At 45.3% G+C, this 12,944-nt stretch overlaps 1 protein-coding gene across 1 annotated transcript in view; it reads right to left on the bottom strand.

The window, feature by feature from the left end:
• The window catches only part of GLYR1 (glyoxylate reductase 1 homolog), a 529,972-nt gene that overhangs the window by 107,572 nt on the left and 409,456 nt on the right, over nt 1–12,944 (bottom strand). Inside the window, exon 12 of the mRNA XM_078662916.1 lies at nt 2,311–2,412. Coding sequence (XP_078519042.1) covers nt 2,311–2,412 — 102 coding nt within the window. The remainder of the gene's footprint in view (nt 1–2,310; nt 2,413–12,944) is intronic.

Here is a 12,944-nt window from a genome sequence, read left to right as displayed (position 1 = left end):
AAGATGCCCATGCGCACTGTAGTCCAGGGGAGGAGTCACCTATCTTGTGATACTTCGAAGACTCTTCCAGGACAACAAGGTGCAAACATCCGGACCCAACACTAGGCGGCGATCTATGCTAAGATATGAATTCAGCAGCCCACATGCCTCGAACAAAACTTTCTAGCACAGGAGCTGTTGTACATGGACAATACTACGAGGGGAAGGAAAAACGATGCACGACGCCAATCATAAAACGTCAGAGGAAACAAAACAGAGTCCAGGCCCAACACAAGATGGCAGGAGTGTGTATACTATGTGTATCTGCAGCCAACACATGCCTATGAATAGGCCGTTTCCCGGCGTTATCCCCATCCTACTCCTCAGTGAAAAGGGATACGTGGATATCAGAAGCCTTCAATTACTGGTCATCCTTGATAAAATTTTGTGGAGATTATAAATGTATGCCTTAAAACAACTACATGCCAGGCAAGTGTTTGAAGAGGATAAAGAAGTACTTGCAAAACTCACAACTGCTATTTGCCCACATGTCTCCCCATTGTTTAGACAAAACAGTCTAGTACATGATATATACAGTTCATTTAAAGCAAATAAAGTACAAACAAACTAAAATATGGATTAAAAATAATCCCTATGCTATCCAGTCACCTGAAAATGCTAAATGCATCACTCACCACAGAAGAGTCAAACGAAGCAGGTTTTGAAGTTTAATATACCCTCTGTAATGTTTTATGAGCGCTAATGCTCCATGATCAGTGCACTCATACAGCCATAAAAGGAACTATAATGTCTTTCAGGCATTTTTATTTAACTTTGTTTATTGATTGCAATCACAGTAGTACATTACATGATTGAACAACACATTGCATACTTTCAGCAAAATATTCCAGTAAAAACATTAATCAAGAATTACTCATTACTCATCTCCTACCAGTCTCTCTTGTCTGCGCATTTCCATTTAAATCGTGGGTGACACACATAGATCACTCCAGAGTTTGTTACACTGTGACCACTTCTTATCACATTTCTTGGGGCATCCCCGAGCTTTATAGACTTCAGTCTCTGCCAGAATGCATCTATCCATTTCATTGACCCATAGGGTGAGACGAGGTGGGTCTACGTCCCCCCAGTTATTAGCCAATTCTCTTTTTACCAGTGTGTAACCCAGCGTTGTGAATTGCTGTTCGACGTCCGTTAGGTCAGTGGCCTCCCAGATGTTCAATAATCTGAGCTGTGGGGTTAGTGTTATAGCTTTTCCCAGGGCTGTGAACATGTGCGTTGTGGCTCCCTCCCAAAGGGGGCGTATTCTGGTGCAGTACCACAATGTATTGTAAAATGTGGCCTGCTGACCACATCCCCTTACACATCTGTCATCGGGTTTGGATCCTATCTTGGCCAAAACTGTCACTGTAATATATGAGCAATGGCGTACTCTAAGCTGAATGAGGCGAAACCTCTGAGTGATAGCTGCATCATGTGGGGACATCAGTGCCCACTGCCAGTCTCCGTCCTCTATAGGGCCCATGTCTTCTTGCACCACTCCCTGAGCTTCGGGAAGGTGTCAGGGAGGTTGTTACTCAGCTTCTTGTAAGTTAAGAATATTGCTTTCAACTTGAGAGGCCCATCAAGCAGGCGATCTTCCAGGGGTGACGACTCTGGTAAGTCTTTAAAAGACGGAAAAGCTGCCTGGAGCGCGTGCCTGATTTGTAGGTATCTGTACATTACTCCCTGTGCCATCTGATATCGTGTTTGGAGTTAACTAAAAGTCAGTATTGCTGCCTTTTTTGACCAGATCCCCCACTGTTGATATCCCAATGAGGTCCCATTTGTCAAATTCGGGCTGATATGCTAGCCTACCCAGCTTCTGAGCATACCACTGCGGCGTGGCCAACAAGAGAGTGCCCGCCCATCCTAGCTGAGAGCTAGCTAAACGCCAAATTTCTAGTGTATGTTTTGTCGGTCCGAAGAACTTCCCTTTATTTTTCCTGTCAGTGGTGTATAGAGCCCCCAGATATCCAGAGCGGTCAGTTTGGTACCTGTCGAGGGCGTATGCTGGGTCGTCCGGGGGGTTATATATCCAATGGTTAAGTCACTAGTGTCTTTCAGGCATTTTGCCGAAAAGAAAAACATTACATGTCCCTTGAAACGTAAGAATTTGTGATACATGTACTGCTTGCAGTATTGGAGTATTATAAATGAACAAGCTTATTAGACACTGCTCGAACTGCTGGAAGGTAATAGACACAGAAGACAGACCAAATTCATAGACAATGCATAAAATCAATCTGATCTGTGTTCAGGGATACTTACTCGAGAGACTTCAATAACAGTGTCAGGATCTACTGTTGACATGTCCACATAACACTTCCCAGGACGGATTCCCTGTAGAACACCACTCGGCCCCAGGACAAGCTGTGGAGGTAAACAAATGAAGACTATTGCAAACTGTAAAAATAATAACACTGTTGAATACCCTACCTATCCCATAAGATGAGAGTTTCTACCATTCTGCTGTTGCCCCACTGGCTCCCAGCAACCCATCTAACCTGGTCTTGAATGTTCCTCCTCCATCACCCATATCAAGGACCAGGTCCAACAACCCCATCACCAAACTTTTAACCTGGTCCTGGGTCAACTGAGCACATGCAGGACAAGGGATAAAGCGTCTGGGACCAGCACCACTTCCCATCCCGATCTGCCTCAGCACAACCCCTACATCTTCTAAGTGTATGGAACCAGGGCTCTCCAAACCCATCCACAAGATCATCGGGATCATGTAAGTACTTTTCAAATGATGAATTTTTGTACTTTTCAAAGGTTCAATTTCTGGATCAGTATTCTTATCCTTTCCATTCCCAATCCAGCAGATCTGAATACAACTGATCTTCTTGCAATAGAGTTTCTTGTACCGGAAAATCCAGCAACGACTGAGGCAACGAGGGTGTCGTGGAAAACAGCTGCTATCGCCCATAGAGTTTTAAACGAGCACCACACTTTTGAAGCCTGGGGAATCAAGGTCACCTCTTACCAAAATCCAGCCTACCCAGCACCTCTTCTAAACACCAGTCCAAGGCCAGGCCTCAGTCACCGCCCAAAGCCCACAATCTCCATCCTTAGAGGGGCACTGGGTCCCACTCCTCAATCAAGGCCTCTCTTCCGGGGTTCCATCCGTGCGTCTTATGATGAAATAGTCGCACCTGGAGATGGTCGTCGTTTTGCGGAACCAATTACAAGAACCCTAAACCTCTTTCCAGCAACTCAATGACATCATAGCCAAACGGACAGTGGCAAGCATTATAAATAATCATCCTTGCAACGCAGACACCCTTGCACCATGGTGCAAAGGTGCCTGCGTTGGTGCAGCCCATTGTCCGCCGGCGCAGGGGAAAAGGACAGGGATGCACCGTATCTTACAAATATGGCACATTCCTGCCCTCTTCTTTTGCCGTAGGGAAGCGCAGTAGGAAGGCCTGCTGCGCATCCTTTCGGCAAAACCTCATCAATGAAGCCCTTTGTTTTTAGTTTTATTAACTCTGTACCAGTATAACAATGTGCATAACAATGTGCGATACTGTCCAGTTTTTAAAGCGGAAATATAAGTTGTCTCAACTGTGATTTAAACCTGTGCTCTACTGCAAGTCATATGCAGGTGTACGCACCAGGTGCGCCAATCTGTCTCGCAGAAATTGAATCATGGTTCTGCACTTTAAAGACAGACTCAGCAGCTGGTGCATTGTGTCAGTAAGCTATATTTCCCAACAGGCTGGCTCCTTTGCTAAAGCTGAAGGTTTGGGGCAGTGTCAGTCATGCGTAAGTCACTTGACATTTTACTTGTTTCGCCTGAAATCACCAGGGTATCAAAAGAATATCTTACATGAAAATAGAGAGTTCCTGGCAGGCAAGAACCTCTAAAAGACAGTGGGGCTGAGGTCACGCGAGACACTTGTTACCCATGGCAACTGACAATGTTAAGAAAGATGGTAGGTTGAGCACTGTAACCTTCTGTCCAGATCAGCAGCGCAAGTTTCTAACAGTGGCCAAAAGAGCATTGTACTCCTGCTGAGGACGGTGAGAGAGGAGGTCACATAATGTCGATTTATTTGTTGGACTCTCTGCTTAGACGGCCAACACGCGTTAATATGGAGCCATTAACAGGCCAGCAGCACTGCCGGGAAGTGCTGGTACTGTCCCAATGTATGTCACATCTACTGTAAAACATGATATATTGGAATTAGAGAGTCTGTAAAATGTAGGTACTGACTCATTAAAAGGGTCATTAAGTGTAAGTCTGTTCTTCTGCAAGAGCTTTTATGTCCCTAATACACGAACAGCAGCCCTGCTAAGATACGCTGATATTTCCCTATGAAAATGGATAACAGCAGTGAAATGTTTACGGTTCCGCTAAACATATTGCAGCCCTGCTGAAAAGTAGCACTGCTGTCCCGCTGAATGCACTGCATGGCTGCTGAGGAATTCTTACTTTGTTCAACTCAAAATATAGCATGCCTGCTGAGGTGTTCTGGCATTGCCCCGTTAAAAGTAAAGTGTGCCTGTAGCACAATTGGGTCCTTGTTCTATTCTATTTGGAATAACACGCTATTCCAGTGCCTCAACATTATTCGGGTGTGGAATACCACATAAGGAATTTCGGTGCGCTAATGGCTTAAGGGGCCTATTTATGGGGTAGTAATGCAGTGCAGCACAGCAAGTCACTTTGCTACGCTGCACTGCATAACAAGGATAGGACAGGAATACACCATATTTAAGGCAATACGGCTCATTTCTGTCCTTAGCCTGCGCTAGCGCCCTTTTGCCTGCATAGTGCCAACAGGGTGCAAGGGTGCCTACGTCGCATTCAGGATTGATTTTGGGTGATAAGGGGCACCTTCCTGCACAAAACAAATCCTGGGAGGCATATTCCTCTTTCCATGTGTCAGCAGAATGCAGCACACATAGAAAGAGGAAGCAACAAGGAAGGTGTAAGATTTTGCTCATTTCCAGGTTTGCAAGTTCTTGTAAATCTGGGAATGCGTCAAAAACGACGGGTGTTGCATGGGAACACCCATAGAATGCCTTCCCAGGACAGAGTAACGCAGCAATTTGCCCTATGTTGCATTACTCCTGATATTTGGACCCATTCAGAGCCGTACAAAGTGGCATCAAAAATCTGTCTTAAGGTCTGCACTGCTCTTGCACCACATTGCATGGTGCAGGAGCGACACAAAGGACCTCATAAATAGGCCCCAGACATGCCTATTTATGAGGAGGTTTGCATCGCTCTTGCACCACCCAATGTGGTGCAAGAGCGACGCAAACCTTACATGTGATTTATGAAGCCACACAAGGCAACTTTGCATGGCCCTGAGTGGCTCCATAAAGCTGGAGTAAGGCAATGCAGCGCAAATATCTGCTTTCCCTTACTCTGCCTTGGGAAGGCATTCCATGGTCAATGAATTGGTGTTTCCTCGCCACATCCCATGGTGTTTGCCGCATGCCAAAATTTACCAAAACTGGGAGACCTGGAAATGCACCAAAAGAATAGGTCTTCTCAGATGAGGCATAGCGAGGAGAAATATATGTATTTCTCCTCCTTACTTCCTCTTTCTATGTGTGCTGCACACAGAAAGGGGAATATGCCTCAGGAGTGTTTTTGTACAGAAAGGTGTCTTTCCTGCACAAAACAATCCTGCATGCAACACAGGCACCCTCTTCGTGCAAGGCTGCCTGCATTGGCGCTATGCTGCCAAAAGGGTGTCAGAGCAGGGGAAAAGTCAGGAATACGCAGTATTGCCTTATATATCCTGCCCTTTCCCTGTCACACAGTGCAGCGCAGCAACGTGACTTGCTGTGCTCCGTGACTTTCTGGTAAATAGGTCCCAAGAGCCCTCTGAGGGAATTGTGTGCCATTTTGACACAAAGTCATAGGATCGCAAGTGATGAGCAAAATGTTTGTGTTATAAACCTTGCAAAATGTGACTTTTTTGAAAACATCACACAAGACTCCAAAATTCCAAGCAGAAGACTGTTTTTTCACATGCAGTTTTATTAGAGATTGTAAATGAAACGATAAATAGAAGAAAGGCAGAGGATGGAATGTGCACAGCTGCTGGGCAATTTTGCGCTAGTTGTGAGAAAGTTTACACCGGTGCCTTACAGTTCTGCAGTGGCATTTGCAGTAATGCACAGTGCAAAAATATTTCTCTGAAAGACAACATTTTGGACCAACTGGTGGAATAAAATGTTGGGTCAAGACTGGTACAAATTTTTCCTATGTCATTGCGAAATTGCACATCGCTGAGCAATTAATGCGAAGAGGGCATAATACTAATTCTTCATTTCGTGCAGTGTGTTTGGCAACTTATTAAACAGTTTAGACTTGTGCAGGAAGTAGACGTCATCTTAATGGTCCAATGTTTCAAAACACAAGAGTTTAAAAGAACGTCAACCTGTCCCGACTGACATTTGTTAAAATGGCAGCCCCTTCACAATTAAAAGTATGCTATGGGGAGGGCGAGAGAGGAAAGTTAGCTGTGCGCGGGGGCAGATCGGGCAGCATATTTACGACCGCCTGCAATCTCCTGGCTGGATACTCCTTTGCAGCTGTCCGGATTGTTCGGCTTTCCACTGAGAAGTATTAGGAAGACGCCCATGGGTGCATGGAGGAACCGATAAACTAGGAGCCAGAGCCCTAAATAATAGATGGGGCGGGGGAAGCAGGCACCTCGGAGCCATCGACCGACAGTCTCAGATCTCCCCAGAGAAAGAGGGATTGTTTATATACTCACTCTGTGAGCCCAATAGAAAGGGGGCAGCAAATACTCGGTTTCTGAACTCTGGGGATCAAAAGACTCCTTCAGGTCTACCGAAGATCCAGTGGTTCTCAGAGGAAACATCACACAGTTGCATGCACATTTAATTCACATTTAATTCATGTATGACACATAAGTGAAAAACACTCGCCAAGGAGGCTTAAATGCAGGACCCAATCGGTATTTGAAAGGCATGAGATTAAACAGAAGTAAGAGCAAAAAAAAAAAATACACACACAAGCATTGTAAATGTAACGCGGCCGTGAAAATACTGGCTCACTGAGAACAGCAAAGCGGCCGCGAAAGTGCAACTGATCGCGATCAAGCGCGGCGAGCGATGTGCTTAATGGGCATGACGGGGAAAGCCATATGGCGCCATATGGCGCCTCTGCTCCTAAGCGCGCGCCCATGCACGTGCACGCAAGCTGTAGGCCGGCCATGGTAGAATTATTTTAAGTCCTTACTAAAAGTCTCACCAGATCAGCGCATGCGCTGGGTGCTGGATCAGGCGAGACCTAAAAAGGAAGTGTGTTCCACCTTTGCTCATGGAACATCAATGGCCTAGCCTCAAAAGCTTGTGAACCTGACTTTCTGCAATATTTCAAAAAGCTCCACGTAATCTTGTTGCAGGAAACATGGCTGACTTAACAGTTACAAATTCACGGGTTCTACTGTTTCACCATACCAGCCACAAAAGGCAGAAAAACAGGTCATTGTTCTGGTGGGCTGACAACTTATATATCGACAACTGCCATACCTACAGCAGCTACAATTGATCCAGGAACAGAGGTTGCCTTAGCAACCAAACTCATTCTCTCTCTGGCCGGCGCACAAAAAGAAGTAACGATTGTCAACGCATATATCCACCCTAAACATTCAGCAAAAGATTCGGCGGAGCTATTTGGCCAAATAATCACTTATATAGGCAGCACTGAAACATCAAATATCATCTTATCGGGGGACTTGAATCAATACTTATTGGGATCATCCGACGAATACGAAGCAAGATTCCAAACCTCACATTGCAATATACCAACACAAGGCATCTTCACCCACGGGAAAATCAACAAAACAAACAGAAGCCTTCTTGAGGACCTGGAACATTCCAATCTTAAGGCCCTTAACTGAAGATTTGCAGGTGACACTCCTCCTGTAGCCAGTTTTTATACTGCAACAACTTCCTCGATACTGGACTTTACCTTTACTAGTCTCTCGTTTTCATCTATCAATAATTTCAGAATGGGGGAAAAGGGAGATAATGAGCATCGCCGACCAGAAATAATTTTAGCCGCAACTGCTCCCTCTGGTATCCAGTTTGCCTTAGTCTTGGGCACCATCTATACGTCAGACTACAAAATAATTAAATTCACGGCAAATACCATCAAATCCCTGTCAGAATCTGCATCGAATCTCATACTTTCATTTCCGACAAATATGGATTACGTTCAAATCTGGGTACGCTTCACAAAGCCGCTCAGCGAACTACACGGGTCACAAAAAAAAAAAATAATGAAGCACACTCTGCCATTTGAGCAAGTAAATAGGCTTACTGCAGTACATGGCATGCAAATTAAAAGTCTCAAAAGAGCCATAAACAGCTCAATAAGATCCTTGCGCCATCATCCTGGGAACCTCTTGCTACTCTCCTCTTTGCGTCAACAAAGAACTAATTTAAAGAAGCTGAAATGGGGCATTAACAAAAACCATGAAGATGACACCTGGGCCAAACTTCTTCAAAACATAAAACAAAATGACAAAGCCTGCTTCTGGAAAATGGTGAACATTATCATCAACCCACAATATGGGGGAATTCTATCACACATATTACAGGAAACCTGGGCCAATTATCTGCACACTCGCTTCAACAACTTTACAGCAGGCTCCCTTCTCCAGGACCAAAACAGGGCAGCTACAACTGACCGCAATGCGGAACATTTATCAAACGACAGTCTCACATTCATCCTCTATCGCAAATCAACTCCTGGAGGAAGTGTCAGATGAAGCTGCGCACCTGTCAATTAAGCAGCAGATCACAAAGGGAAGAAGGGAAGGGGCACCAGGCCCGAATGGAATCCCGCCCGCTCTGTTTAACCAGAGGGCGTCAGAGTGGGCAAGAGTACTTCATCCAATATTCCTGGAAGTGAGACAACGGGGCGTCATCCCTGATTCAAGGAAAGGCTTCACGATTGTTCCCATCCACAAAAGCGGCAACAAGGCCTCGCCCAGCAATTATCGGCTAGTGGCACTAATTGATAATGAGGCTAAATACTTTGCGGGCACGCTTTTTGAAGAGCTTACAGCCTGGACGGACACGAATGACATAATTCCATTAAATCAGACAGGCTTTCGTAAGGAAACTGGCACAGCAACGAACATCTTAACATTATCTCTGCTCATAGATGCCACAATTTCGAAGAAAATGCAGCTGCACATTTGTGCTATCGATTTTAGTGGCGCCTTCGACAATGTAGACAGATCAAGACTATGGGCGAAGCTGGCAAGCTGGGGGATCCCAAATGATATCTTAAAATATGATAATGCTCCTCCACACTGATACTTGGGTACAGATAAAACTTGGCACAGGGATGCATTTGACAAGGAAAGTAAAAACAACGAAGGGCCTCAAACAAGGTTGCGTGCTGGCACCCATGTTTAATTTATTCATGGCAGACCTCCCGCAATTACTCAACACCAGCAACTCTCACTCTCATGCACCCAGGATGGGGGGCACAACTCTGTCCAATCTCCTTTATGCAGACAACGTAATCTTGCTCAGCCATACAGTAGTAGGCTTGTAACATCTTCTCCACAGCATGCAGGACTACGCTGAAGCAAATAAGTTGTCAATCAACTTAAAGGAAACCAGAACTATGTCAATTAACAATAAAGGAAGCCAGAGAGAAGTTGTCAGCTGGGCGGCACACAAATAGACTCAGCGGGAGTCTATAAGTACCTAGGTGTTTACATTGACAAGGAAGGAACATTTGCCCAAAACCTGGAGGAGATTAAAAGAAAGGGGTTGGTGCTAGCATTAACCATGAAAAGTTTACCATCTAAACTACTGGGCCCAACATTAAGCCCCCTACTAAAAGTAGCAGAGGCCAAAATTCTTCCCACAATTACTTATGGTAGTGAAGCCTTAAGAGGGAGAGATGCAAAACTGCTGGACATAACCTTAGTAAAAGCATACAGACCCACCCTTAACCTCCCAAACTACACTTCCCCGGCACAAATTAGACTGGAATTCGGCCTACTGAAGCAATCATGGGCCAGATACAGCGCATATATCAACTGCTGGACAAAAACTAGACTATCGGCTCCCAAAACTCTAAATACACTTATATGGCAAGATCTTCAGCAGAGGGAGGATTCACCTGCAAGATCTATCTTCAGGAGGCTCTAGCATGCACTGGACTCTTGGCCTTTTGGAACACGCAGATCCATCATTCAGCTTTTAAGAAATTAGTGTGGAAATCCTTGAAAAAGCTGGCTTTGGTGGAAGATAAAGCAGCTTTTTCAGTAAAACCTCATGCCTGGATGACTGTGAACAACTACAAAGCCCTGGCCCCCCAAAAATATTTCAACCTGGGCTACCCAAAACCACAGAAACTAAAATTCTTAAAACTTCGCCTTGGCTTGATCCCGTGCAGTCAGAACCTTCCACCAAGGAAGAGGGAGCCATCTCGAACATCTTGTAGTCTGTGCAAAAATGGCCAGGGTGATATTATCCATTTACTATGCTCTTGCAAGGAGCTGATACAGGAAAGGAGACAGCTGCTAAGAGTCCCCTTAAACTAAAGGAATATCAGCTCAAGGAGACAAGCAGTTTTGGCATGTTTTGACCCAGCAACACCTCAATTAAACTGTAGACTAGTGAGATTCCTATATGCAGCTGAGGAGAAAAAAAATGCCACTGAACACTTAAACTCTACCTAGGCCACGGGGAAGCCGCGACTACTGTGCGCACTCCTAACTATGACACGTGACTGCCACCATTAAGGTCGACCTGGGAAATCTCCATATAAGCACTAGGACTGGGTTCTTAATAAAGTCTCTTTTTGGATAGTAGTACCGCCCAGACAGAGTTGAAGCCGGGCAGAATGCATAAATTACATTGAGAACTATGTGTATGAAGAACAAAGCAATTTTTACCTGAGTGCAATTTAACTGCTTTAACCTTTTTAAGGAGCTCTGAATTTTTGCAAATATGTAATTTTATCCTGTCATGATTTTATTGTATTATCTGAAAGTCCTATTGCAATGGTTTTAAGTAACTATGCAAATATAATAAAATTCAAATTCAATATCTATGGCGGAAAACATGTATTCCATTTGGGCACTTAACAGCACCTTATAGGACTGTTCTTCTTGGACTGAAGGCGAGTATGGGGTAAGGTCCAAGGCCACACCAACAGGTCACCTCCGGGGCATTTGTGTGCAGAGGTGTTACAGCATTGGGTGTCTCTTTCACTTTAACGGGGAACGGTCTGGTCAGGAAGTGGCTGCAAGCTGAGACTGGGGGACCAGTCCGGGGGAATACACAGGGAGGCTCACCTCTTGAAATCCTCTGACACGTAGGGCGCTGTTATTCCCCTTCTCAGGCTGTGGGGCTCGGATGCAGAGGTGTCCTTTGGTGTCAGATTAGATGCTAGAGTCACTGGCGGTTATAGGGCGCCTGCAGAAAGAGGCTGCAAGCAGCAACTGGAAGTCCAGTCTGGGTAAACCCAAGAGTGGGCTTAGCTCCTGTGGGTCTGGGGCCCCCTTGGTACGGTCACCTCCCTTTGACTCAGGCTGTGGAGTGCTGGTGCATGGGTACTTTGAGGAGTCGGGTAGCAGCAGTCAAGGACTCCCTCTTTGTCTTCTGCCGAAGGGGGCAAAAAGGACAGCTGGCCACTCTCATGGTGGGTCTCACTGTCCCTGAAATCCCTCAACATGCAGGTTGGTCTTTCTTGGCGTTGGTGCCTGGTCTGAACACAATAAGCTTGGCTACTGCAAGGGGTCAGTACCTGATGTATTGGTGCTGTGTGGCATAGGTCGGTCCTGGCGTCCCCACACTTAAAGGGAGGAATGATCGGATTTGTAGAAGGAAAATGCTACTCACCAGTATGCATCTGTTCTTGGCATGTAGAGCTGCAGAGTTGCACACTAAGCATAGATCGCCACCTAGTGTTGGGCCCGGATGTTTGCAGTTTGTTGTTGTCCTGAAAAGTTCTTTGGAAGTCACGAGATAGGCGACTCCTCCTTTGGACCACATTGCGCATGGGCATCAGCTCCATCCCCAGATTGTTTTTCGCCATTAGGGAAAAGATGGAGCTTTGCAAGAAAAGGAAGGATGCCCATATTTGCATCTAATTAAGATAATACTGGAACAGACAAGGGTAGCCGGGGAGGCGGGTGGGCGTGTGCAACTCTACATGCCAAGAGCAGATGCATACTGGTAAGTAGCATTTTCCGTTCGAGGCATGTGAGCTGCAGATTGCACACTATGCATAGATTGTACACTATGCATAGATTGTATAGCAGTCCCCATCCCTAGCGGCGACCACCCCTATCTGTTGCAGTAGTTTGGAATAATGTTTTGAGAACAGCCTGGCCCACATTAGCTTCTTGCTTGGTTTGCACATCTACACAATAGTGTTTTGTGAATGTGTGCGGTGTAGACCATGTAGCTGCTCTGCAGATGTCATCTAGGGGAATGTTCCCTAAAAATGCCATCGAAGCCCCTATTTTTCTTGTAGAGTGGGTTTTAGGAGGAACATAACGTACGTTTAGCTTTGTGGTAACAAATCTGTATGCATTTGACAATCCATCTAGCTATCCCAGATTTTGAAATGGGATTACCTTTGTGTGGTGGTGACAAAAACACAAAGTTGTTTTGTCTTACGAAAGGGTTGTGTCCTCTCTATGTAGTATAGCAATGCTCTTTTGACATCTAATGTGTGAAGAGCTCTTTTTGGTACTGTGTGGTTGCGAGACGAAAACGGGCAGTTCCACAGATTGATTGAGATGGAAGGGAGAAATGACTTTGGGTAAGAATTTTGGACTGGTAGGCAGAACTACCTTATTGTGATGCATTTGCAAAAAGGGTTCTTGAATGGTTAGTGCTTGTAGTTCACTAACTCTCCACAGAGAAGT

The sequence above is a fragment of the Lissotriton helveticus genome, chromosome 10, assembly GCF_964261635.1.
Source record: "Lissotriton helveticus chromosome 10, aLisHel1.1, whole genome shotgun sequence".
Classification (NCBI taxonomy): domain Eukaryota; kingdom Metazoa; phylum Chordata; class Amphibia; order Caudata; family Salamandridae; genus Lissotriton; species Lissotriton helveticus.
The sequence above is the reverse complement of the archived record's forward strand: the minus strand, read 5'-3'. Positions and strand labels throughout refer to the sequence as shown.